This window comes from Antennarius striatus, chromosome 4, assembly GCF_040054535.1.
Source record: "Antennarius striatus isolate MH-2024 chromosome 4, ASM4005453v1, whole genome shotgun sequence".
In the NCBI taxonomy this organism is placed as follows: domain Eukaryota; kingdom Metazoa; phylum Chordata; class Actinopteri; order Lophiiformes; family Antennariidae; genus Antennarius; species Antennarius striatus.
In genome coordinates this window covers 10685493-10711354 of record NC_090779.1, presented here as the reverse complement: position 1 = coordinate 10711354, position 25862 = coordinate 10685493, and the positions used below count along the sequence as shown (strand labels likewise).

At 38.7% G+C, this 25862-nt stretch overlaps 1 protein-coding gene across 5 annotated transcripts; it reads right to left on the bottom strand.

Moving 5' to 3' along the window:
- chd2 (chromodomain helicase DNA binding protein 2) lies at positions 1–25862 on the bottom strand. Of its 5 annotated transcripts, XM_068313637.1 has the most exons (44): positions 25711–25859; positions 25198–25455; positions 23563–23624; positions 22784–22858; positions 20403–20459; positions 17987–19140; positions 17269–17380; positions 13773–14007; positions 12932–13018; positions 12679–12740; positions 12138–12263; positions 11690–11863; positions 11465–11604; positions 11166–11385; positions 10976–11076; positions 10842–10883; positions 10546–10724; positions 9393–9517; positions 9069–9285; positions 8890–8979; positions 8612–8802; positions 8315–8503; positions 8057–8219; positions 7726–7878; positions 6977–7048; positions 6469–6618; positions 6224–6372; positions 6023–6119; positions 5853–5945; positions 5550–5723; positions 5219–5388; positions 5102–5143; positions 4882–5021; positions 4661–4799; positions 4407–4557; positions 4145–4267; positions 3926–4063; positions 3627–3764; positions 3339–3455; positions 3054–3232; positions 2871–2970; positions 2580–2769; positions 1962–2208; positions 1–1875 (listed from the first exon to the last, which is right to left on the bottom strand). In XM_068313637.1, the coding sequence occupies exons 7-44, from the start codon at positions 17328–17330 to the stop codon at positions 1596–1598; spliced, it is 5445 nt and encodes a 1814-aa protein (XP_068169738.1). In that variant the 5' UTR covers positions 17331–17380; positions 17987–19140; positions 20403–20459; positions 22784–22858; positions 23563–23624; positions 25198–25455; positions 25711–25859; the 3' UTR covers positions 1–1595. The 5 variants fall into 5 exon arrangements, with proteins under 5 accessions (XP_068169738.1, XP_068169739.1, XP_068169736.1 ...); XM_068313638.1 differs by having other exon boundaries at positions 17269–19140; positions 20403–20516; positions 25711–25862; XM_068313635.1 differs by having other exon boundaries at positions 17269–19140.

Below are 25862 nucleotides of genomic sequence, written 5' to 3'. Positions count from 1 at the left end.
ATCCATGATTTTAATGTCGTTTCCTTCAGCAGAGTACATTAGGACTTATTAATTATACCAAAACCACTAGAACAAACATCAATCGGAAGAAAACGGGCAAACTTTCATTGTGTAACAAAGTTTATTACATATGTCCAAACATATGTACAACACATTTATCTTAAGAGTGGTTTTGTCACAAATATAAATTATTTAGACTTTCATCAGGAACATATGTTACAGGAACTGTAGCTTTGCTTAAGTAGAGGAGAGATGTGCTGCTGGCTGTTCACGCTAACAGGTCAGTTAACATGTACCACTCAAATCAATAACTCATTTCAATATCACATAATTACCAGAATACATGGTCCCTTCACCTGTTCTCACTGAATGAGTCATTCTGAGCGATGTCCTTAAAATGTAATACTACATATCCTGCTCGTGTCAGGCCCTACTACTGTTCAGGATCTAGTATACAATATGGGAGTACACACATAAATAAGGCACAAATAGAGAAGCATACAGGGGGAAAAATTAATCAAGGGCCAGAGAAAGACTGGATTTGGCACGGAAAATGTGTTAAATAAAGTGATAGCACGGAGAAATGTCATCAGCATATTTCTGAGATGCCTTTTACAACCTAGCAGCAACGGTAGCACAGCTGTGAACAAGAGATATTGCCAAATTATAGATCAGTAATCAGAGTAGTATTTTCAGACACAAAATGAATACTTACATTAAGTAGGATGAACGATAGGTAACTTTCTGAGACGGCACAGGATAAAGGATATTTTTGAGTCATACTGTTTTGAATACCTGCTCAACGTGATGAAATAAACACTGTGACAATGCTTCCAATCCATTGGGCCTACTCAGAGGAAAGTAGTTTAAGTGAACAAATCAATAGGTGAATGATTTATATAGTCACATGATCACAATAATAATGTTCATACGAGTTTTGCTAAAACCTGTCAGAACTGTCTGAGGTCTTTGAGGACAAATACTGGCTTCAGTGTTCATTCGAATCTCCACAGAGAATTAGGCCCCAACACGCCACCATTTTACCTGACATGGTGACATTCTATGATTCAGCTCAGCTACATGATCAAGATCAACATGTGGAAGGTGCACATGAACACATTACACATTCTTATGTACTGATATAGTGACATCATTAAACAAAAACAAAAATGTTCGTGTCGTGCGTCCACTGGGAATAATCCCATACATTTAGGATTCAAAAGGCCAAAACCTTCAGGCACTTTTAGGAGAGTCAGTCTTCAATTCATATATCCTAAATTCATAGATAATAGTCCATGGGACTAAGCATTGATCAGCATTACACTCAGTCTTAGTCATAGTTGACTGATTGAGTCAATTCACATAAATAAAGATGCCTTCCCCCCCACTGTGAAAATGCCAGGAGAAACAAACTGTCCTTCATGATACAAATCAGTCACAACCAGTCACTGGGAGGAAAGAAGGTGCAGGTTTGGTTCCCTTTACAACTATAAGCTTATGATTGGCGAGTCGAGACTTGTCCATCAGCAGCATGAGGGTTTAATGCAGAAACAAAAACCCACCCAGATTAGCTGCTTTGGCCAATACTGGTATACTTAATTTTTCCTGTTGTTCCAGTTTGAATCGACAGTGGCGTTTGGGTCGGTCGGCCGCTCCAGCGGGGAGCGGGAGTCCTGGGGAGACTTCTGAGCCTGTGGGGAGCGAGGGTCCAACAGCAGGGGTTTGTCAGGGTGGAAGGACCGGCTGTAGTGGTCCGGTCCGGGTGGACCTCCAGACCTGTGCTCTGGCATCCTCCTGTAATCTTGAAGAGGGCCGTCTCTTCCCTGGTGGTAACTGGGATGAAATTCATCACGTCTTCTTTTGGGGTCTGGATGCCTGAAATAAAATGTGTATTCATGACATGACAGTTCTAAACTAAACATTTCTAAAGTAAAACGAGTGATCAGGTTTGACTAGCTCACCTGTCGTAATAGGGCCTGTGACCCCTGTGGTCCCGATCGTTGTTGTACTGATCGTATGGCCTTTTACGTGGGGAGTTGTTGTTGCGGTAACTGCCTGAGCTACGGTACGGGTCTCCATGTAAACGCCGATCAGCATAGTGATCCTTGTATCGATGGGAGTCATAAGGATGATGTCGGTCTCCCTGCCATGATTGGTTGCTGTTACCTGGGTAGATGTATTTACGATCCCTCTGCCAGTCTCCCCTATCTGGAATCAGACATATTCACAAAATATTCCATTATTATGAACGAAGCTCCTTGTTAATTAAATGAGTGAACTCAATTAAATACATACACTCCAAGGATTAAAAAACAAACAAACCGCTGTGTGGATTTGCAAATTTCCTTGGATACTTTGTGTCATTTCTTATTCAATTCTAAGCTTCATGAAATAAGTAACCAACAATAAAAACAAATTTCACATATTTCTTAGAAATAAAAGGGTTTTTTTATAATTACTTTGAGTGCAGCTCAATCATTGGAGAAAAACAAAAATCTCTTTAATCAATACCAGTCCTGGGTTTATAATGCAAATATAATCACATGGGGGATTACAGATAATGTAAATATAACACATACCATCGCTGCCAAAATGTCTCTTATTTGACATGTATTGATCTCTATGGTGTCCACCATGGGAGCCTTGAGTTGAGTGAGATGCACCTTTGGAGGAAGTCTGAGTACCAGCTGAGTCTCTGCTGGAACCAGACAGATCTGGCCTGAAGCCTTTGATCCTCCCTGTAAGGTCCTCTTTCTTTTTCTGCTCCTTCTGGAAATGTCACCAATTTTTTAAAAAAGTTGGTTAAAGATCATGCTTATTTCCTAACGCTTGATAAACCACAGATTGGCTGGAAATTGAATACAACTTGCCTCCTCTTCATGTGACCGTTTCTTTTGTGCCATTTTGTAAAGCTTGTGAAGCTTCCTCGCTCCAAACTCTGTAAACTTGGACACAAATATCCAGAGGTTTCTGCAAAATAAAGAGTATAAAACAAATGTTTACAAAGTGGAAGGGATCATGATAAATTTCAAGACAACATATCACTGCCTCACCTTCGCCATATTTTGACATGTTCAGGGTCATTGTACCCTTTAAGGCATTCTGTGATTCGGTCTCCGATCTTCAGCAGACATGTGCGAGTGTGCTGAAGCTGTTCCTGATCAGACAGACCCTCGTCTGGTTTATCCAGCTGCTTCAGGGCCCGTTTCACAGGCCTCATGCGCTCCTTACACTACAGATGCAAACACATTCATGTTGTAGTAAACTATTTATTGACAACACATTATATTTTAAAAAATCTACTAGTTTAACTTTTGCATGAAATATAAGAAACCTACAACACTGAAGGTCTCCTGATCAAGTTCGTCGTCCTCCTTTCCTTCGATGGGGACAGGGTCCGAGCCGGCCGTGATGTGGACCGGGCCCTGAGTCTTTTTCCCTTTGGCACCTTTAGCCTTAAGAACAAAAATGTCACCCATGAGGACAATTAGCTCAAACTACATGACGGGGAAGGACAAATAGCCTGAAGTCTTGCCATGTTTTTTGGTATGCTGTACTTTGTTATTTCATGAAATATTAAATCCTATTTGGATAAATCGTACAGGGCTGTCAATACTTTGTTGTACCTTCTCTTTTCTAGTCTTGGTCCCCTTTTTGTCTTTGTCATCCTTCTCCTTTTTGGGAGTTCCCTGTTTTTCTTTGTTTTCTTTGTTATCCTTCTTCTTTTGTCTTTTCTTGGTGGGGGACTTCTCTGTTCCATCATCCTGCTCAAACATTGGAAAGCAAATCTTTGTAAGGTGGATACAGAGAGTAGAGAGAACATCAGAATCATGGCTTGTGTATTTGCTGCAGGCACAGGAAAGCCTTAACAAGGAAGCAGGACCCTTCCCATATGGAAAAGTATGTGTGTGCATATGTGACTGACCTTGACCTCGCCCTCCTCAGATGGGTTGTCCGACAGGCGGGGGGAGGCGATGTCGTTTCCCTGCTCATCCTTGCGAATCTTGTTGTCTTTCTTGACCCGAGGCTTCCTCTTCTTCACTTTGACCTGAACAGGAAGCGACTGATGAGTTGTGCCCATCAGAGGTAGACTTATGAAGTGAAACAGTGCGAATGTGTTACACTCTGTGATAAAGCACCGTACCTCCTCTCCTGCTTTGGACAGGTCTGTGGTGTCTTGCTCTTTTTTCAGCAGCTTGAGGAGATACTCAGCTCTCGCTTGCAACTGCTTGGCCTGTGGCTTCTTGCTTGGATCATCTGGGAGAATCTGTGTGAAGAGAAGTGAATGTTGGACTTCTCAACGTGAATTTTTAGATAACTTTACACTTGCATGTCGATTGTGATCATTATTCTTCTTTACACAACATATTCTGTCTCAGTGATATGAGTAGAAATTAGATATTTGCCTTATCAGCGAGTTTCAGGTCTGGATCTGTTTTAATCAGGTCCCAGTTTCCAAAACCGTGTTCATAAATCCCGAGTAAGAGCTGAACGTCGTCGTGCAGTTCCCAGTCCACATCAAAGTGGGCTACCTTGACCCTGCAGGTCAGTTTGAACCTGTGGGACACAGATCAGTCATATATCAACCTCAACACAGATGCACTTCAAACAGGCACTGAGCACAGTCTTAGTTTCTACTGGCTGGTGGTGTCTGTCTTACTTATTTCTCTCAGATGGGTTTGCAGGCACTGCTTTGTGCAGAGGCTCAAACTCTTCCTCATGCTGGATGATGGACTTGGCATTTACTTGCACTCCTGAGATCTTGATGTTAATTCCTCGCCTTTTCCCAGGACCTTTGGCTGGAACAGGAACATGGAACATTTTTGTTACCAGGAACTTGCTTCAATTTTAAAGAATTCAACGCATTAAAACAAGCAATACCTTCAACTGGGTTCTCTTTCAGGTGTTCCTCATGCTCCTGCACTGCAGCCACACAGCTAGTGTGAATTAGCTCACCGAGCCTCTTCAGGTCTGCTATGGACTTGTCAACCAGTTCAGAGTCTCTGGCGATGGCCTCCAACCTGGATTCAGACAAAGAGCCTGAATTAAGGAATCACATGCAGATACACTCACCACTAATACCAGGTAATAACATGTTTACCTTTCAAGTGGTGACCCAAATTTCTTGTACGCCTTAATAAACCTGTTAATGACATTATAATTAATTTATTTTCAATTTGATGTGTAATAAACAAAAGACACGCTCTCAGTAGTTCACCTGCGAATCTCAGCATCAGTAAAACCCTCTACGTTGTTTTTGCGAGCTCGAGGTCTTCCTCTCTTCTTTGGTTTCTTGTCGTCATCACTATCGTCAGTCTCGCTGTCGGAACCTGAGGAGCGGTGCTTCAGCTTGGAGCCCACATCGCTGTCGCTATCATTGGCCTGCGCCTGAAAGTACCAAAGCAACACTTAAGGACTTGATTCAAGCATTAACAAATTGATGGAAGACAATAAGGATTTCAAAATTTTTGAGATGCAACACATCTTCTAACAACGTTAACTGTTGAGAGCTGGAAATGTGCAATCAACCAGGTTTCATCTCCTCTTACTCTTTTGTTAGAGCTCCTGCTCCTGGGAAGCATGAAGATGTCCTCCATCTCCCGCTGCTTCGCCTCCTCCTCAACTTTGCGACGTTGCTCTTCAGGGATGATGTCATCCCATTCCCTTATGGGTCTACCCTCAAACTCCGGAGCGCTCTCCTCCATGCTGGAGAAATTGGCCACCTTGAAGCAAAGGGGGAGAAAAAAACAAGTTAAAGGAAGTTTAAAGAAATGAAAGCCATCATTTTCAGGAGGATGGCTGTCTGCTTATTAAAATTGCAACAAAACCCAACGTGAATAACTTCCAGGTACCTTAAACTGAGACAGCAGTTCGTCTGTAGCGCTTGAGCCCTGATCACTTTCCCTCGTTTCAGCCAACCTCAGGATCTCATCAATATCCATCTCCTAAACAAAGAAATCCTGCTTTAACATTTGCAAATACAAAAGAAGGCTGCGCTTAAAGCAATCCAATGCTGTAATACCTGTGGTTCAGACTCTTCTCCTTCGGCCTCTTTGAAAAGCTCCTCTGCACCAAACTTGAGGATGGCGGTAAGCTCTTCTTTGTTGAAAGGGTTAGAACTACAGACAAAAAAAGCAGCGACGTTATACCGAACGGTTCAGGTATTGTGGTATTTAAAAAACACAAATAGCACAAAGCCTGAAGCTCATTTCTGACGCCTTACTTTGTGTTTCTTGAGTTGCTGTCCAGCACAGTTCGCCCAGTGGTATCCATTCTCTGAATGACAAGATGGTCCAAAACCATCTTTTTCTTTGCCCTCTCAATGATGTCCTCCTCCACCGTTCCTTTGGTGACCAGACGGTAAATATTCACCTACGACGGGAACAAAGAGGCAGAATTTTCATGACTGCGCACTTCCCTCACTAATTTTGTAAGACTTGACCGTCACTAATCAGAACCGTGGAATACCTGTTTCTTCTGGCCAATCCTGTGAGCCCGTGCTTGTGCCTGCAGGTCGTTTTGAGGGTTCCAGTCAGAGTCGAAGATGACTACAGTGTCCGCTGAGGCTAAGTTGATGCCTAAACCTCCGGCTCTAGTGGATAACAGGAAACAGAAATCCTAGAAGACAGAGGATATCCTTAATACAGACCGCATCAAATCAAAACCTCAACATTCTTAACATGGCCTGCATTACAATCATGAAAACAAAACGTCCGTTATAAACCAACTCAGATTTCTTTTAACCTTTTTTTTTTTTTACAATGTATCAAAAATTTCCTAGAACTGATTCTCTTGTAGAAATAGTAGAAATCTGTGTAGTTCAAAAGAAAAATAAGCAAAAACGTGCATTTGACAAGACAATAAAGCTTTGAAAAGTAATATTAATCCAAAAAAAATTATTTATTATAACTTCATATGAAGCTGACTGCTTTATGTATTGTGCATCAGTTCATGGCATCAAGTCTCCGGTACACACCTCTGAGCCTTCAGCATTGAAGTGGTCTAGCGCTTGCTTTCGGATTTCTCCTTTAATAGAACCATCCAGGCGCTGAAAAGGAAAACATCAAAGCAAACATCAGGAATTATCTTTCAAAGATTTCCTAAGATCTGCTATAATCCTATCATCAAAGGACATGCCATAGTCTTGCTCACTGACCACTCTGAGGTCTAAGTCAGCAACCACAACCTGAGACCAGTGACTTGCAGAAGTCAACAGAAAATAACTTGTTGGTATAAATAACCAGTTTAAAGCTCGAGATTGGCGGCGTGTGTGTGCAGCAACAACTGATATCCAGTCATGAGACTGAGCCGCTCCATGTTATCACACCAAAACTCCCGTCCTATTCAACAGCAACACATCGGTGAAAAGGGCTTGTCTATAAACTGCCAGTCAAGATGATGGCAATAGATATTTCAGAGCAGCTGACATTTTTATCGTTAGTTTAATGATCACCGACCCTGACAGGGAGAGCCCTGTGTGCTTTCGGGCAAGCAAGAGGCAGTCAAAACTCCATCCAGATATTTTTTTGTTGCAACACACATTTCTGGCAGATTCCATGTCTCGGAACTATGTAAAAGAAATGAGCACAATGTACTTCTGAAGCACACTGATTGCCTTTAAATAAACAAATGATTACAACACTGCTCAGAGGATCCAGTTTGTGCACTGAGGTCTGGTTTTGTGCTGCAATGCAGAGCACTGCTCTGACGATGCGCAACACTTACTTGGAATGGGTATCGAAGCTTGGTGAGGTATTCAGCCAGCATGTCTAACATCCGCACCATCTGGGAGAAGATGAGGACTCGGTTGCCTCTTTCTCTAAGTCTGGTCAGCAGCTTGTCCAGCAGCACCAGCTTCCCACTGCCTTTTATTAGACCCTGAATGTACAAAGAATTTGAATTTTGGAAAATTGTAGAAAAATTGTAGAAGTGCCGAGTGCCTCTGCTGGTACTCTCATGTTTTTCTTCTTTGTTCCATCACAGATAGTTTCATTTGCAGGGCAGACATGACCTGAGGTGCTGCTGGTGGCTAAAAAGGGTTCAGGAGAAGTAGTACCTGCAGGACTTCCACTTGTGTTTCAGTCTCTCCATCTTCAGGCTGTTTAATGAGGAAACAGTGGTTGCAGCACTTTTTCAGCTCCATAACAATGTTCAGGAAGCCGGAGGAGCTGCCTCTGGTGCCTTTGGAAAGAGCTTTGTAATTCCTCGTTAAAATCCACCTTGAAATATTGAGGAATAAATTAAAGTCATGAGGAATACAGTGAGTACAGCAGAGAAGAGCAAAAAGTAAATCGTAAAATAGAAAAAGTCCTACTTGTAGAATTGTTTCTGCTGCGCAGTCATGTCTACACGGAGGATCTGTTCCACTTTGGCGGGGAGAGATTTTTCTACATCCTTCTTGACACGCCGCAGGAGGAAGGGCTCGAGAACTTTATGGAGGCTCTGGTATCCATTATCCCTTCCTTTCCCGTGTTCATCCTCGAAATCCTCCCAGGAATCAAACCTGCAGTGAACAACAGAAAACAAAAAGTCATTCACGTCTGTCTGGGATTCAAACTGAAGGCAGCTGCTTTAGCTTAGTATCACATGCAGCATCTACACCAGGACGTACTTGTCAGGCATGAGGAAGTGCAGCAGTGACCAGAGCTCTTTGAGGGAGTTCTGCAACGGGGTGCCAGTAATGAGGAGTCGGTGGTTGGACCTGAACTCCATTAATGTTTTGTACAGCAGTGAGTCGTCATTCTTGAGCCTGTGAGCTTCATCCACACCCAGGAAAGCCCAGTTGATGTTGCCGAGCACTCCCTGTAACAAACGTCGAGCCCTTGTAAACCAAAGTAGCCTGTTTTCTTCATGCTCAGGTAAGAGTAAAATACGAACTGGTAAACCTACCTTGTCTTTAAGTAGAATTTCATAAGTGGTCAGCAGTGCGTTGAAACGAATTCTTTTTGTTTGATGGTTCACCCACTCATAGTCACGGATCTGTGAAACACAGGCAGAAATGCATGGTAAAAAACAAAACAAAAAGGCAGGTCAGCGACCAAACATTAAGGAAAAAAACCTCCACCTACTGTTTTCCGGCTCATGACGTCACCTAGATAGACCACCACGTTCATGTCTGGAGCCCAGGTGTCGAACTCCCTCTGCCAGGAGGTGAGCGTGGACAAAGGCACGACCAGCAGGAAGGGCCCGTACAGCTGATGCTGGTGGAACAGGTAGGACAGGAAGGAGATGGTCTGGATGGTCTTTCCCAGCCCCATCTCATCAGCGAGGATAACACTGTTGCACCTGAGGACACAGAAGAAGACATGGATTGGTTTCACTCATCTTCCACAGTAATTTTCAAATGACGGCATCGTAACCAACATGATGTTCAATATTTGTTTTCTCCATACCTGCACCAGGAGTGAGCCAACCAGTTCAACCCATCCAGCTGATAATCCCTCAGCTCATGGTTCTCATCTCCGATATATGACGGCTGCTTCTTCAGAGCAACAAACCTTGGTCTTTGCTTTAACACCTAGAAGGAAAAAGCAGGAAAAAGCAGGAAAAAATAAATTCGTAATTAAATGGATGAAAACTGTTGAAATATTTTTTCTTTTCCACAAAAGACAGGGTACAAAGCTTCCGACCAAGTCGGGTCAAATCATTTGGACTTAGGGATATACAGTATATAAATTATTAATTTGAACTGAAGTGAGAAAGTGCCGAACTAAGAGCAGAGATTATCTGTTACATCTACCATGTCAGTGGTACCCAACCAGAAGGTCGCGGGACATTAGGTAACGGGCAGCACAGAATATTTGACATAATTTTTTTTTAATTGATTACTAGTCCAAAGATGTTTTATTTTGAAAAGTGATATCTATGGGGAATGACGCACAGATGAAAGTATGCGTCAGTCCTGCTTGACAGGTCTCGGTCACGTGACACGTTACCAGCCCCTTAATTAAGTGCCCACCACTGCCCCAGTGTTCTGGATTAAAGTCAAGGCAGATTATCCTGAGATCGCCCAAAAAATAACGAAAACCCTGCTTCCGTTTCCAATCTCCTGTCTTTGTGAAGCGGGATTTTCTGCAGTGACCGTTAAGAAAACCAAACTGTGGAGTAGACCGGACGTCAGGAACACACTGCAGGTGTCATTGTCTCCCGTTACCCCTAGATCAGCGGTCCGCAACCACTAAATCTCATTATTGTAATTATTATTATTTGATTGACTTGTTCACCTTTCTATTGGAAATGATCAGTATTTCTCTTACACTGGATGCAATAATTGTAAGTTGCTACATTTCAAAATAACCCCATCAGTGCAGCACTTGAGTTTGTAATATAATTATTTCTTACAATTATTTCATTTACAGAAATGTTGATTATCAATTTATGAAAAAAAAGGTTGTTTATTGTCTGTTGATGTCTGCCTATGAGGATTCTTCAGCACGAGCATTGACGAGTTTTACTCGTATTGTGCTCATACTCGTCAAAAATGCTTTATCCATACTGATACTTGTCTGACACGAGTACCCGGCTCAACCCTATTTGGACTCTTACCTTGCAGTCCTTAGAGGGGACAGTTTTAGTGGAGTTTCGATTCATGAAGCTGTCGATGCAGTGCTGAAACTTCTTCCTGACCAGAGCTCCATCCTCCCAGCTGCACTCTGAATAGGGCAAACCCATCCACTTGCACAGGTACTCAGGCCCACTGGACGATGGCGCCTTGTGACTAGGAGCTGATTAGAAAACACACAAATCATCTAAGGACATATACTGGATGGAAATACATGTGACATCATTAGGCAGCAGATAGAAGATAAGACTGATGATGACATGTCTGCGGAGGCATTTACAGGGGAAGTCAGAAGATCCTGGTGCCTTTCCAGTTCTTGTTGCTGGCAAAAAAAAAAAAAAGTGAAGTATTTACAAATGCAACACCAAGTTGTGTATTTTATAATAGTGTCAGTAGCACTGCCTGGATTCTTACCAATAACTCGCTCCACAAACTGAAACTGCTTGCTCAAGTCAGCAGTGAGCTCTTGTTGGCAGTTATGAAACTCTACATCCTCAGGGGACGCCTTCCTCAGCCTACCAAAAAATACAGTACAAACAATGGAAATGCTTCGAAAGATGTACATTTGTTGGTTAAATGATAATTCAAAGACAAAGCTCTTCACCATGAATTGAGCTCGTCCTGTTTCTTCTTATAGTTGTCCATTTTCTTCAGCCCCTTGACCTTCTGCTGGATCAGTGACTCCATGCTTTCCCACGTGTTGTGGATGTAGGACCAGCCCTTCCACTTGATCAGATACTGTTCCTCCCCTTCAGCATCGTCAAAATTTTCACTCGGGTCGCCGTTCTCCTCTACAGCATACACCGTAGTGGAAGCCCCAGTGGCTACAAAGACGAGACAAAAGCCTGTTAGTCTGGGCTGAGTGGGACACAAGTAAAAATACATCAAGTAGAAATACATCACCTCCTTTTTTGCCTATTCTGGTGTCCATGACCCTCTCGATGGTTTCGCTGTCATCATCCTGCTGCTCCTCGCCTGCATCCCCCGTCATTTCTATCAGATCGTCAGAATCTGTTTCAAAGTCGTGTTGGTCCTCTTTGTAACTGGAACATCAGAGAACAGGACATTAGTAACGAGTGTTTTCACCAACATGCAAGGAGAAACAAACATCTTGGTTCAGAAATGCACCTTTTGATCTTTGTAGCGCCCCTTCTTCGGGTCTGTCTCTTAGCAGTGTCTTCTTCATCTTCTTCATCCTCATCATCATCATCCTCGTCTTCATCCTCTTCAGCCGAGGAGTCCTGTTTCCTGGACTTCCTTCCTTTTTGGGACAGCTGCTTTTTGACCATCTTAGTCTGAGGTCTGTAAAACACACAAACCACTTATTTACAAAACCAACCTCCTGGTTAATACTTTTTTTTAGCAGTGTGAATTTTTTGTCCCATTTAGTTGAGATGAATTTACGTTTTAAATATTTTCATTGAATACTGCATTGAGACAGAAAGAGCATCTGGCTGCAGCGTGTGATGAAGCAAATAAAGGAAGGAAGCAATTAAATGAAACAGCAGCTCACAGAGTATGGAATGAGATGACCAGTGGGTAGCTGACTGATGGTAAGGCCTCACTACACTCTTACCTTCTAGCAGGGAGACGTCTGGATCTAACTTTTTTCTCTTCCTGCTCACTGTCTGTAATGTCGGAAGATCTCTCCTCCTCCTCCTCCTCCTCCTCTTCATCAATTGAGTCATCTTTCCAGATATTTCTTACAACAAAGAAATGCCAAAAGTTCACCCTTTAGGCCATCCACTGCTATAACCAATTTAAATTTCATGAAATACCGGCCATAAGGGGTTTCTCAGTGAGTTCATAAGGAGTTAGTTGTTGATTCAACTAAAGTAATTAGATTTGTTGTAAATGATCACATGGCTGACTGAAACTGAGCCAATTTGGAGCCCACAGCCAGCTACAAAAATGCTTAAATGATAAAAAATCACAATGAGAACACAAACTGGCAATGCAATGACAAAAGCAGACATGGGGTGTTAAATTTTAAAAAAAGCTGAGTGAAGTACATCTCAACATGAGAGGCTTGAAAGAATTAAATCGTACTGTAAGAACATTAAAACCATTAAAATACTTTTAAAAATTAAATAATTGTTAACGGTCTTCATACATACTCTTTTTTCTTTGCTCGAGATGATTTCCTCTTGGGACTTTCACTCTCTGAGTCACTGCTCCCCTGTGAACATTCAGACCAGCAGATACATGTTTCAATACGTAGAAGATCCACTAGATGGCTGTGTTGGCCTGCTTATAGGAGTCGTTCCCAGTAGAGATCATTGCTGTGTCTAGGCCTACAGGCCTATCATCACAGTATTTTTAATCATCATTTAATCATTATTATTCATCTTCAGGCTACCATCCGCTTACCCCAGCTCCAATGTTTAAACGAGCTGGCTCTTGTCTACTGCGATTCGACCTTCTGACCCCATAAACATCAGGGTGTTCCTCCCACATCTGTAAAAAGAGAGACTGATTTTAATTCATTTTTGTACTTTTTCTTATATTCTAACAAGTTTCCGTTTGAATTATACTTATGCTGGCTGTTAATTGGGCTCAGTATAAAACAATGAACACACTTCAGTTTTGGAACTGAATTGGTTCCAAAGAGGGCCATCTCCATTGTCTTGGTGTATATTTTGGTTTACATGCCAACACTATCCATATCGGGCTTCACTAAATAACACTTGACTTGCAGTGCTAGGAGAATCAAAAAATGTCATCAGAAATAGTCTACAGTGTGCTTTTGCAGAAATCATGACCAGTGATCTTTTTGCATCACTGCTAATAAAAGAGCATGTATAGACAAGAGATCATCTAACACTGCAGCAAATCCCAACAGGATGGTATTGCTGTTGATCCCTCAAGTTGTCCTTAGCATCTGCACAACATCATGTTTCCTTCTGCGCTGTGGTAGATCAGCAAGAAAAAAAATTATATCCGTTTATGGAATAAGTGTGTCATGATTTCTTGAAAAGAATACTGATGTTGAGTTTTATCAATTGTATTTTTGATTTGAGGGTGAACAGCCCCTTAAAACTTCAGTTTCAAACTACAATTTCCCTGCATGTCAAACCTTTATAATCATATAAATTGCTTGGTTACACCAAAGTAAATCAATCTTCATTATGATAACAGGAATCTTAATCTGCTTTAGTAGCAGCAAATCGACACAGATAACGTAAGTATATCTCAGTTCAGTGACCTTTACCTTCTTCACATCTGCCAGTCGCTCCTTCTTCCTAACTGGCTTATCTTTAACTTCTGATGTGGTTTGCTGTGATTTGGATTCTGCAGATTCGCTCTCAGACTCTGAATGACTCTCAGACTCTGAAGAGCTGTTAGACTCAGAGTTGTGTGACCTTCTCCTTTCGCTGCCATGATCGCTCTCTGACTGACTCCCCGACTCGGATGCAGAGTGGTTGGATTCTTCTGAAGCTGAATTGCTACAGGAACAAGAACAGATTCATTCTTTCAATATTGTAGTGCTTATGTACACACTTCTCGGAAACATGATTAGAGCTGAAGCGAAACTGAAGAAATGAGCAAACTTGTGCTTTGTGTATATTTGTTTCAAGACATGGAGAACCTGTTAGAGCTTGGCTGCTTGAGTAGGACGTGACCATCAGCTGACATCGAACATTGATCTCATGGCATCATGCAGCATGATGCAGCATGTCCTTACAAGTCTTTTAAGAACTGCATTCTCTTTAGCACATTTAAATCCTCTTACAGGCACTATGAAAAACCCAAGAGCAGCTTTCACCACTAAAATAAAATTAAGCTAATCTGTAGGGCTGAAATTCTTCCTGCTTGCCTACAGCATAGCAGTAATACAGTAGAGCCAAACACACTGAAGTCAAGCTACTTTTATGGAGAAATAATCATAAACAATAGAATGATTACAGGCAAAACAGCTTGGATGCTGTTTTCAAATATTTTAATTCATTACAAGTGTAACAATTAGCCAAGAGCACATATGACACTGCCTGTTATATTGAAGATGAAAATAACTTGCAAGGAGTTTAGCAAAATGTTTTTATTACTTTTAACATTATTTCGTATGAATTTTTAGAAGCTTGAAAAGACAAACACAGAAAAGGGAAAATGGAAAGGAAATGCATAAAAGAAATACTTCTTTTTAAAAAAATAACTGCAATAAGTGTCCTTTACAATTCCAAACTTTGGGTTGGTAGTAAATAGCCAAACATGGCACATTTTCAAATATAAAATGCCTCACAAGAGAGGCAAGAAGCTTTGGGTTTTTGGCAACACTTCAAAAACAACATAACATTTCTCAATCCGTACAATGATACTGCTAAAATCAAATGTGGTCATACTATCCTTGAATAAAATAAATGCCATTAATAAACTCAGTATAATTGACCTTTCCGTTTTGCCATGATGCAATAAATTCTCTAAACATGTGGGGGCGCTACACTCACGCATATTAAATCTCCGTGAATCACAGCCTCGCATGGAATCTGACGGTAGAACAGTTTAAAAGATTACTCTGAATATAAACTCAAGACATTATAGGCAGTTTCGATTTGATTACCTGAATTTGAAATTGACAGTGCTTCCATTTGACTTGTATACGTTCTACTAATTCGGTATTTGCCTTTTATACAATAATAAGAATGCAACACTACGGGAACACAAATTACTTTTTCAGACTAAATAATTAATATCCAACTTTATTAACGCAACTTTGATGTCAGATAACTCATCCTGTACCTTAGACCGTTTCAGTGTTTACAATGACGATTACCGGATATGCTCGACTATTTCCGTTTAGCAAGAGGTCATAAGTGGGTGGGACATGGGAAAACATCGAATTGTTATTGGCTTGCGCGTTGCTAGGTTGAATTCTAGCCTATAGGAACACGGTACACAAGACTCTGAGGGTCTGAACTCTTCCTGTTCCTCCTCCATGTAGTTCTGAGCTGAGTTTTAATAGAGATAAGTGAGCAAGCTGGCCACACAAAGCCAGGGCCATTTTGTGATTCAGTAGAGCATTCATGTGTTATTTTAGTCACAAGAATAACACAAAATCTCCCATTCATTTTGATTTACTGTTCCTCATTCTGTTTCTGTTGCATGTAATACGAACTCATCTGTCATTGAAAAGTTTGGTCGTCATTAGCAGAGGACATTTTACTCAAAGCTGAAACACTAAAATGGCTGCCTGAGATTACACAAAAACTACAAATGTGATGTAACCTACATCATTGTACCTGCAGTAAGATGCTAAGGGTGAAAATCTGCATTAACCATCAAAAATCTTTTGTCCATTTATTAATTTGTTCAGGAAGATGGCAGCCGTCCTATTATTAAAGATGTAAACTGGTGCATGGCATTTATGCAATAAAAAACCACACTTATGTTTGAAAGAGCAGCCACTTGTTCTGTTTGTATATTTCTGCAATGTTCGAACACCATACAAATAACTTGGAAGTTTTAAAGCAAACTTTATTGTTTAAAGTCATTTTCCCACCTGTTTTCATATTGGAATATTCAGGTACCTGGAAATGATACACAAATGGCCCTTCACCATCATTATATAATAATTTGTGAAAAGAAAATAGATTAGTTCATTCTTGACCAAAAACATTTGAATATAATTTGACAATACATACATGAAAGGTTTGAATAGAAAAGAATATCCTTTTTTCAGGAGCAATTAAAAGCAAATACTAAAAGATGCTTAAAATCAACACAATCTTCAAAAGGTCCAAATGACAACAGAATGTGTGTTTTGACTTTATTTAAAGTTATTGAAAATCTGTATGATAGTGAATGTTATGTCCTGCCAGAACAATGAAAGCAACCATTGATTCCATAATCTAATAATAAACAATCACCGTGTTAAGATAATCTTTAAATTACAAATGTCCATTGCAGTTAGACCTCAAATGGGAAGTTAAGAAAATAAAATACCTCCTGAAAATAAATGAAGTTTCAAGTTTAAGAGCTTGTTACATAAACAGGTGAAGACTGGAATGACTGTCACAATTGATAAGAACTAAATTCAATTTAAGATTGCCAATCGTAAGTCCAGGAAAAATTGCTCATAAGATACAAAAGCTTTTGGAAGAATGGGTTAAGTGAACATAAATGACTTGGCACATGAATACATACAAGTCCTAAAACTCTATACCTAAGACGAAACTATTTAAACAGGCGTACTTTTAAGATAATGATTGAAATATAAATGCACATTGTAATCATTTCATTCAGGTCAAAGATCTATTTTACAAATATGTCATACATAATAAAAGTCTGAATAAAGCACTGTTCAGAAGGAACAACAAATGCAAATACTGTTTCTACAATAAATAAAAACCCATCAACAGCATTGATAAAATGGTGCAATGCAGTACCAAGTAGTAAGACAAGGTCATATTACTTTGTAGTGATGATACATCAAACATTTCAGACAATTCATATGCAACATAATACAGGACAATTAACTGTCGTCTATCACATTGGATGGGTAGTGGGCTGATTAACAGGCCTGAAACGTCATTATTGTTAAGAAATGGTACTAAAATCAGGGTGTGGCCATTAAACAATGGCAAGGTCATTCATGACAGTGGTGGACTTCAACCAAAATCACGTAGCAAACGTATTCACAGGTGATCAACCACGCTTGACAAGGTAAACAATCACGGCAGATATTAAAAAGTAAAGTAAAAGTATCGTACCTTGATGCATTACTTTGAGACGATCCTTCATCTTCTTTTTTTTTACTTTTATTCTTCATCATCGTATTGTCCTTAAAATGTTTGCTAGGGATATCCTTGATCCTGGTATTTACTGTCAAAAAGTTGGAGGAAGCATTAACTATGATCGAAATCCCACAAGACTGTCCTTGATCAGGTGGCAGTTAAAGCCCAAGCGGTGCGACACGAGTTAAGAAAAAGCATCAAATCGACAGATTTGAAGATAATTACATCGCTAGTATAACTGTAGCGTAGAAAAATGACAGGTGCTAATACAGCAAGTTAAATAATCAACTTGTCTTTCAAAATCGTCCACGGATCAAGTCGCATGCAATTAATTTTAACTGCGTCATCACATGAAAGACTAGAAAAATAACACTTAATGATGACAAAAACAGTAAATTATCCACCACACAATGTAAACAGTCCAATTCAATGTGAAGAAAGGTGGTAACCTATAAATGAAACGTTAGATCAATGTTCGTTCTAAGGCAGGGTTTTCGGACTCAAAAGGATAATCTGTAAAATAATTTAAAAATAAATTACAAAAAAAATTAGCCTTGTTTCAAAAAGCTTGAAGGCCTAGAGGGTCTTCATCTACTGTAAGAGTAAGAGCGACAGACGAGAGCAGCCCACTAAAAATGGAGGCGCGCCATGGCTGCCATAGCCCAGTATGGAAAACAACGACAAGCACTCTCACCACAGACGGCTCGTTCGGCTCGAAAAAATCAGCTGAAAAACTGAACAAAACGCATATATTCCCACTGAAACATCGATCGTACGACCAAAAATCTTATTTTTTTATACGAATACAGCGTTTTCGGTCGAAAAACAGGCATGAGAAACTGTCTGACGAAAGCCCATGGCTCCCTTCCCAAGGCTCAGCCGCCATCTAGAGCTCCTTCCTAGCTCTGAAAGCTTAGCGTTTGATTGACGTTATTTCCATTTACACCACTCAGGTGATGTTGAAGTCCCACCCCTTTAATTAAGTTGAACATTTACTTTAATATATACTTGCATTTATATTGGGCCAAATGACACTAGATTCAATTTGAAACGTTTATGTAGTCTTCATATAAGAAGAAATACTGAGGCTGCAAAAATATATATTTATTTTACATTGATTGCATCACTTCCTGCTCAGACAGGAAAGACAACCAGGAGCCATTTTAAAAACCCTTTGGAAACCATTTTTCAAAGCAGAACCTCATACTACTTAAAAATATATCTAAGGAAAAAATTGTGTATTTAACCCGTTTATTAATGAATATTTATTAAATAAGCAAGAGTGCACATTCCAGTTTTCTCAAGGATTGAAAGATAATTTCCTTTATGCAGCCATAACCACCAACAAAGCATTACTTGAGTATCAAGAAACCATGTACCAAGTCTACAAATTAGTCATCTCAATTGTAAGTGACATTAAGTCAATGCAAACCTCCTTACTTTGCTGTATGGTTTAGTAAAAATGTTATAACCAAATACTACTCTAATGCATACCAAAATATCACGCCAAAATATGCTTCTGTAAATTTGTAGTTAATGACCTAATGAAACAAAGGCAGTAAAATACGAGGACATTCACTTTATTTAAAAACAGCATTTGAATATCAAATGTACAATGGCGGATTTTGTAATTCCCAAAAAAATAAATTCACATTGTCATTTTTCAAGATGTCCTCTATAGAGCCAGAAAGTTTTCCAGAGTCCGTTTTGTCAGAAAAAAAATTCCAACCATTTAAGTCCAGTCAGAAAATGGTTTCATCTTGTCAAAATTTGGCTAACCGCCAAATCCCTTGCAATCTTCATGTTAAACAACGCTGTCCACTTCAGCAATATCCAGTAGAATGGTGTCTTGATAGGATAAAAAAAAGAAGGAAAAGTTGTAAGCCCACAACTGAAATGAGTTAAATTTCACTGTCCAGCAGTTAAAGACGGCATGCGAAACCTTAAAAAAATGGAACATTCAACATTGTAGCCACATAGCTAGCTTTCAACTGTATTCGCTAGCATTATGCAAGTACATGTTAATCTGAAATATGTGCATTTGTAACACACAATTGCTGAAATACTTCATTAAGTTGCTATTCTAAAGTCATAGATTGAATGTAACGAATGCAACTTTGGGGCGTACATGATCTAACATCGGGGTTCATTCTATTTACAATCATAGCCATGTGCTGCGATAATTGTGATGTCAATTTTTTTTAATCCCCGGAAATTTTTTTTTATCAAGGCAGAAGCTGTCACACAGAAATTTTAAAATTAAGTCTAAGAAGTTTAACAAGCTATAGATCAAATGCAAGTTTTCAGATCTTTATGATAATGAATTAATGGCGTGCTTGGTCCAAGTTGAGTAAAATCTTCGGCGATGTGCATACAAGTTAATCAAACAACCACCAGGGGTACAAAAGACTATAGGGATAAATTGATTCACACAATGCATTATGCCTTTTTTGTGCAAGACAGAGCAAGTGATGTTCAAAGTACATAACACTGACATATGGTCAAACAATACAATATGCTAATGGAGATTATTTGACTGAATTCATGAAACTACCCAGTCATCAAGCAAACACATTTTTGACTGAGAGGATAACAATTGCATCCAGCACTTAACCATTCTTTCCTACATTGGTGATATTCTTACACCTATGGTTAAAAAAAAACCAAAACAATAATTTGCAGATATTTAGCCATAACATAAAACTAAGTGCAATATGGTGGAATATTTTCAATTATGATAACAAAAACCTATTTGATGTGTTCATTAAATGGTGTCTTTTGACAATTTTTGTAATAAAGGTCACAAAATCGATTTCAACAAAAAGCCATAGTAAAAATACTATAAGTTATCAGTAATATTGGAAAGAACTGATAAAAATGCATCAGTTACCTTTACAGACTTTCCCTATGTATATGGTAAAATCTGACTCTATGGCCACTAAAAAATATTCCAGATAAATGTAGGCAACATACATTTGAAATCTAAGTGTGGTATCCCCAACTTCTCCACAGTGGGTTTCAGGATCATAAATCAAGAAAATTCAATTTTCTACCAATCAACTAATGAGCTCAATATGTTTTTGAAAAATATCAAAATTATGGAAACTTACAGAGCTGTCTTCTTTTTCTTCAAATTTCATGAATCGTCAAACCAGCACAGAGCACCACTGTGAAAAAACAGGATGACGATCGGTGAATGATACCCATAGTAACACAGATCACTTCTGCACAAGGCAAGGAAAGAAGCAACCAGTCAACATGGCTGTTTTAAACCATTTTGTTCAGGTGTTAAGATTTTTGGAAAATGATAATACTACTTAACACATCATACCTTCAATGTAAGCAAGGATAAGAGAAATAAACAATTCACATTTACCTTAATCAATTATAACTTTCAATTATGTTGTCTACCCAATTAGTTATGAGGACATCTTCATTAAAGTGTTTTTTTTGGTGTAGAAACAATGCCAATGTTTTGATTGGGGCATGTGCACAGGTGATTTTTTTGTAACTAGTCCAACACTGTTGGGCTCTTATGCACTTCTGAACTGTGAATTACACAAAAAACTTTTTAGTAGGTTATTAATCACTACTTCAACTCACCTACAAAATTTTAAAAAATTACCAATTCATTTTTCATTTGATACTTTGTAGCAATTTGAAAACCGAGGCAATATGCTTCTTCATGCAAATAATCATTTCATCTTGGGAAAGAAAGACTTTCCACCACATCATGAAAGTCTATGGGCACGGTGACTGCCTACACATTTGAAGGATATTAATGCAGAGAAAGGAGAACAACCTTTATTATAGGTGTAAGTGAACAACACGACCCTATATGCCTACAGAGATTGACTTTCTGGTTGATTGTGGCTATCAGATACATGTTTTGTTTCTCCAGTAAACACCAAATTATCCTGCAGTGGAGAAACGGGGAAACTAATACTACATCAAGATGGTATAGTTTACAAATTTATTTGGTTCACATTGTCAATAACCAAAGACTCCAATGTTTGGAAGATATAGTTCATTTTGCTTTAATCATTTAACATGGGTGCCATAAGGGTTATATTCTACAGATGCATATTGAATCAGGTAGTTTATGATGACTGTTAGTCCCATTGAGTTTATGTTGATGTATCCATTAAGAAAAAATGTTACTGCTGATGTAACTGTTAATCTGAAATTGAGACGAGTATTCAAGTATTTTGGAACTGTTTTGCTTGTCCATTTTTTTCATATAAAAATAATTGTATTTGAATTCTTATGATTGCATGTGCCTTTATGGTTGCCAAAAAGAAAACCACTAACCATACTAATTTATTTAGCAAAAATTGGAAAATCTAGAGAAATTGATATTGCCCTAATTTTTTTAAATGTACCGGTATTTGAGCATTACCCTGTTGCCATCTGTAGGACACATTTAAAACTGCATTCCTGTGCGACATTAGCGTAACAGCCCACAGTCCCTTTATGTTATGCCTTGAAAAATGTTACTGGCGTGCCAACATCACAAACTTTGCTAGAGGCAGTCAAAAAATTGTAAGGAAATCACTATCATATAGAGAATGTACATTTAAGTAGAACAGGAGAAGCAATTATGCAAATTTGGATTTGGCATCATTCAATGCACAGTTATGTTTGAGTGTTTCTGAGATCTGTTGTCAGATTAGGGTATCTGGATTCCAGCATCAACATTTTTAGTTCCAACCAAGTTGTCCTGAGTCTTGAAGAATGTAATCTGTGTATACCAAAAACACCATCCAAGACTTTTAAATGACATATTTAGCATAAATGTTTTCAATGTCAATCTGTTTCTTGGTGTTGCCTCTAACATGAATGTAATGTGGTGATTTAATTGTCAATTTGTTCCATCGTTTGGGAAATTGTCAAGACAGATTTTCATAGAAAGTCACAGCTAACTTACCAAAACATAGTCACGCACGAACATTCTTTTCTTTTAAAATAACAATTGCAATAAAATATATCAAGAATTCTGCTTAAATTATCAAACCTTATTATGAAATGTGTATCTTCAGTGTTTAAAATACAATTGGGTGCCATGTAAGTCATGTAATGGATGGGTCCTTGTACTTCAATGTGTCAGCATTGCGATTAACAGTAAAATTATATCAATGTTATGGACCAGTCTACAGTCAAACCTCTCAAAATAAAATTCAAATTTTTTTTAAGCATTAGCCGATACCTCATTATATTTCTATGACAGATTCATTTTTTAATCACTCAAACATATCTTTGGCATGTACACAAATACCTCATTGCCTCCTTGGAGATTCTTAGCCGTAATGCAATACCGTTTAGTTAACACTATGGTAATGGACATTATATTTGACTTAACTACATATAAAACTATTTACTGTTTTAGACAATAACATGTATATAACATTCTAACAATGTACTCATTCTGTCACAATGGAGTTATTCTATACAATGTACAACTGATGAGACAATATCTTAAAACTGTACTTACAGATCCTTATTGTTGTTTGTATGACATGAATCCTTCACTGGTCAGTCACTGGTACATGTTGCAAATGCGTCAGCCCTTCAAAACAGAAAATGAAAGACTGAGAAAGAAAAATGTGACAAGAGCACCCCCTATTGGTTTCCATATGTAGCGGTATTGAGGTCCTTTTTTGCTGAGATTGCACGCTAGCTATGCAGCAAGGCAACTTCTTGATTCAGTTTATTTCTTTACACTAATTTAAAGAAAAGCACCTTAAAGCCACTCCACTATGTGGTTTTATGTAGCACTCTACAATTCTGCAACTGAAAAAGATGCAAAACATAGCACCAGTTTTACAAGGGCATCAAGCATCGCAATGAAAACATGGCTATGCGGTCATCTGCTTGAAGGGTAAAGGAGTCATACATTTTGCAATTGTTTTCCTTTTGAGACACTGTCAGTTAATGTTCTTCTTATTCGACTTGTTTGGTAAGTGTTATTAGCTTTCTTTAAATGTTGCAATTGTAAACATTAAATATCATCAAAATATCGCAAACCGCATTGCCTTGTACAATGCCGGTACATTCCTTTGATACAAGTGTCGGATTGGCATCATAACTATCCTTGCTATCAGTTCAGTGAAATTACAATCATAACTCATTGTGACTACGTAACATTTCTACAGAACAGCAAGGCGCAATAAAATCCTAACAGTCACGGCTTGAACAGGCTGTGTAAGAATAGCTTAAGATGCAGCTAAGTCTGCAAGAAATATTTAAAAGCCTGGAATCAAAGACACGTACCATTTTGTGTGGGTCACATGATCTTCCTTCTTTCATGCAACTTTCCAGCATCAAGGAAACTACTGCAAAATACAAAACAAATTTTTTAATTGCAATTTTAGAAAAATTTAACTCACTTCATCAGAAACCGAGTTTTTTTGTTTGTTTGGCTACTTTTGTATTAAGACTTTTTCAAGATATAAAAGAATTGCTTTCGTTGTATTTTTTTTCAACCGATCAAAGCGGATGACCGTCCGAAAGATTCTGGGTCCTGTCCGGAGTTTCTTCCTCAATGAAGGAGTTTTTCCCCTTAGCTGTCGCTAATGCTTTCTCTGGAGGGTTCTGTTTGGTTTTTCTGTCTGTTAAAGCGCTTTGAAATGTCTGTTGCCATGATGAAGTGCTTTATAAATAAAACTTGATTGAGTTGCTGAGCTCATTAACATATTAAGGAAACCGTAAATAAGTTGTTGCATATTTTATAAGGAGTTCCAATGTGAAATTAATACTGAATTCAGTCATGACACGCCATTATAAGAGGCATTGAATAGATATGTTATCATGTACAAGGAGCTGCTAATGATATGGATTTATTATACAGTACGTTTAAAGAGAAAATGTTTCAATTGTGGAACATTGTTTGTCTATACACAGCAATTTGTTCCTCCATGTGTGTATAAATCAACCTTCACTGTGTGACAGTAATATTAACGTGAATTTATTTTACTTAAAAACACTTTTTATCTTCTATAAACTCACATACTTGATGTAAAGTGTTCTGATATGAAAAACTATCTCTTTATATGTCAAGCAGGTGTAATGTGAGGTGAAAAAAAAATAAAGCTTACATATAAATTACTTCTCAATTCAGTACCTTAAAGGGTTAAAAGCCAACACCCTATTTTGTATTTCGAAGTATATCTCAGCTTTAACAAAATATGGTCCCTGAGTTAATCAAACAAATCTAGTTTAGTGTATATCTAGTGTCTGCAAGGTCAAATTTCTGTTTAAATGTAATATTTTAAGCCTTTTTGAAAACTTGCCACAAATAAATTAAGCATCTTTAAAATAGAACGTTTAAAGCATCTCACACTTATTTAAATCTTGTTATGTACTGCATTTGAACAGTCAGTCTCAATGTTAAGTGGGAAATCATTTATTTTAAATTAAGTCCTTAATTTATAAATCGATGAAAAACATTAAAAAATATCTATACTGAAGAAAAACACGAAAAAATACCCAACATTGTCAAGTTTACATTAGTCACCATCAAAACAATGTTAAAAGAATCAATTATTTGCTTCATTTTGTTGTTTTTGTCGAGTAAATTCATACAAGGGCATAATGCCCTTTCAAGGACAAAGCACATTTTAAATGCGTAGGTTGAAATAGCTCCTAATAGTTCGACAACAGATGTACTTGTCCAAATATTATCTTTGTTAACTCAAAGCAGAAGTAGAAAACATGCAAATTCCATCAAGTTTAACAGAATAAAATGCGAATGAACGTACAAAATTCGTTGTCTTTATTCTTCACTGACAACACATCATGGCCATTTTTACAACACTGCGTCGAACTGTCGTTCTTTCCACCATATTGCCATATGCTCCTTGCTCATATATTACATCTATTTATGTCGAATTTCTGATAAGTTCTTACCCCTTGCCTGGGCAGTGTCTGTCCGCCGACATGTTGGTGAAGCATTTTCAGGGGATTTTCGCCGTTTTGATGGCTTTTTCGGCCGCATCGTCCCGCTCTGGTGCGGTGTCGATGCCCTGCTCCTTCGCTGAGAGTGTCCTCCTCTCCGCCTCCGTCTGAGCTGATATTCTCCAGCGGCTCTGCCCACTTTCCCTCAACGTAAGCCACACTCCACTTCCTCTCCAGCCCGACAGGGCTAATGCTAACAGCTCGTTGGACCTGAATGTCGACATTTTGTTGAAATCACAGTCAACATTGTTTATTTTATGTACAAGAACAACTACATAATGAGAAAGGAATTATTCAAGTGATGCTAACATTTATGGTAAAGTACAATAAACATGTTTTCTAACCGTTATGATGAACCTTAGAGATGTTATGATGTGAAAGCAAGAGAGAACTATTGGTAATTTATATAGTCCGTTCAAGCAATGGAAACCAATTAGTTTCTCAACGCTTCATGGTGATACATACTCAATTGTTCCCTCTCATCAGTCCATCCAACCGATGTTTGAAATATTCGAGCATGTCGACAAATAATAAAACATCATCCGGTTTGCCATTGATGAGATTTCCTGTTCAGTTCTTGTACAGATGGAGGCTTCCTGGTTGCACATTTTTAGTGT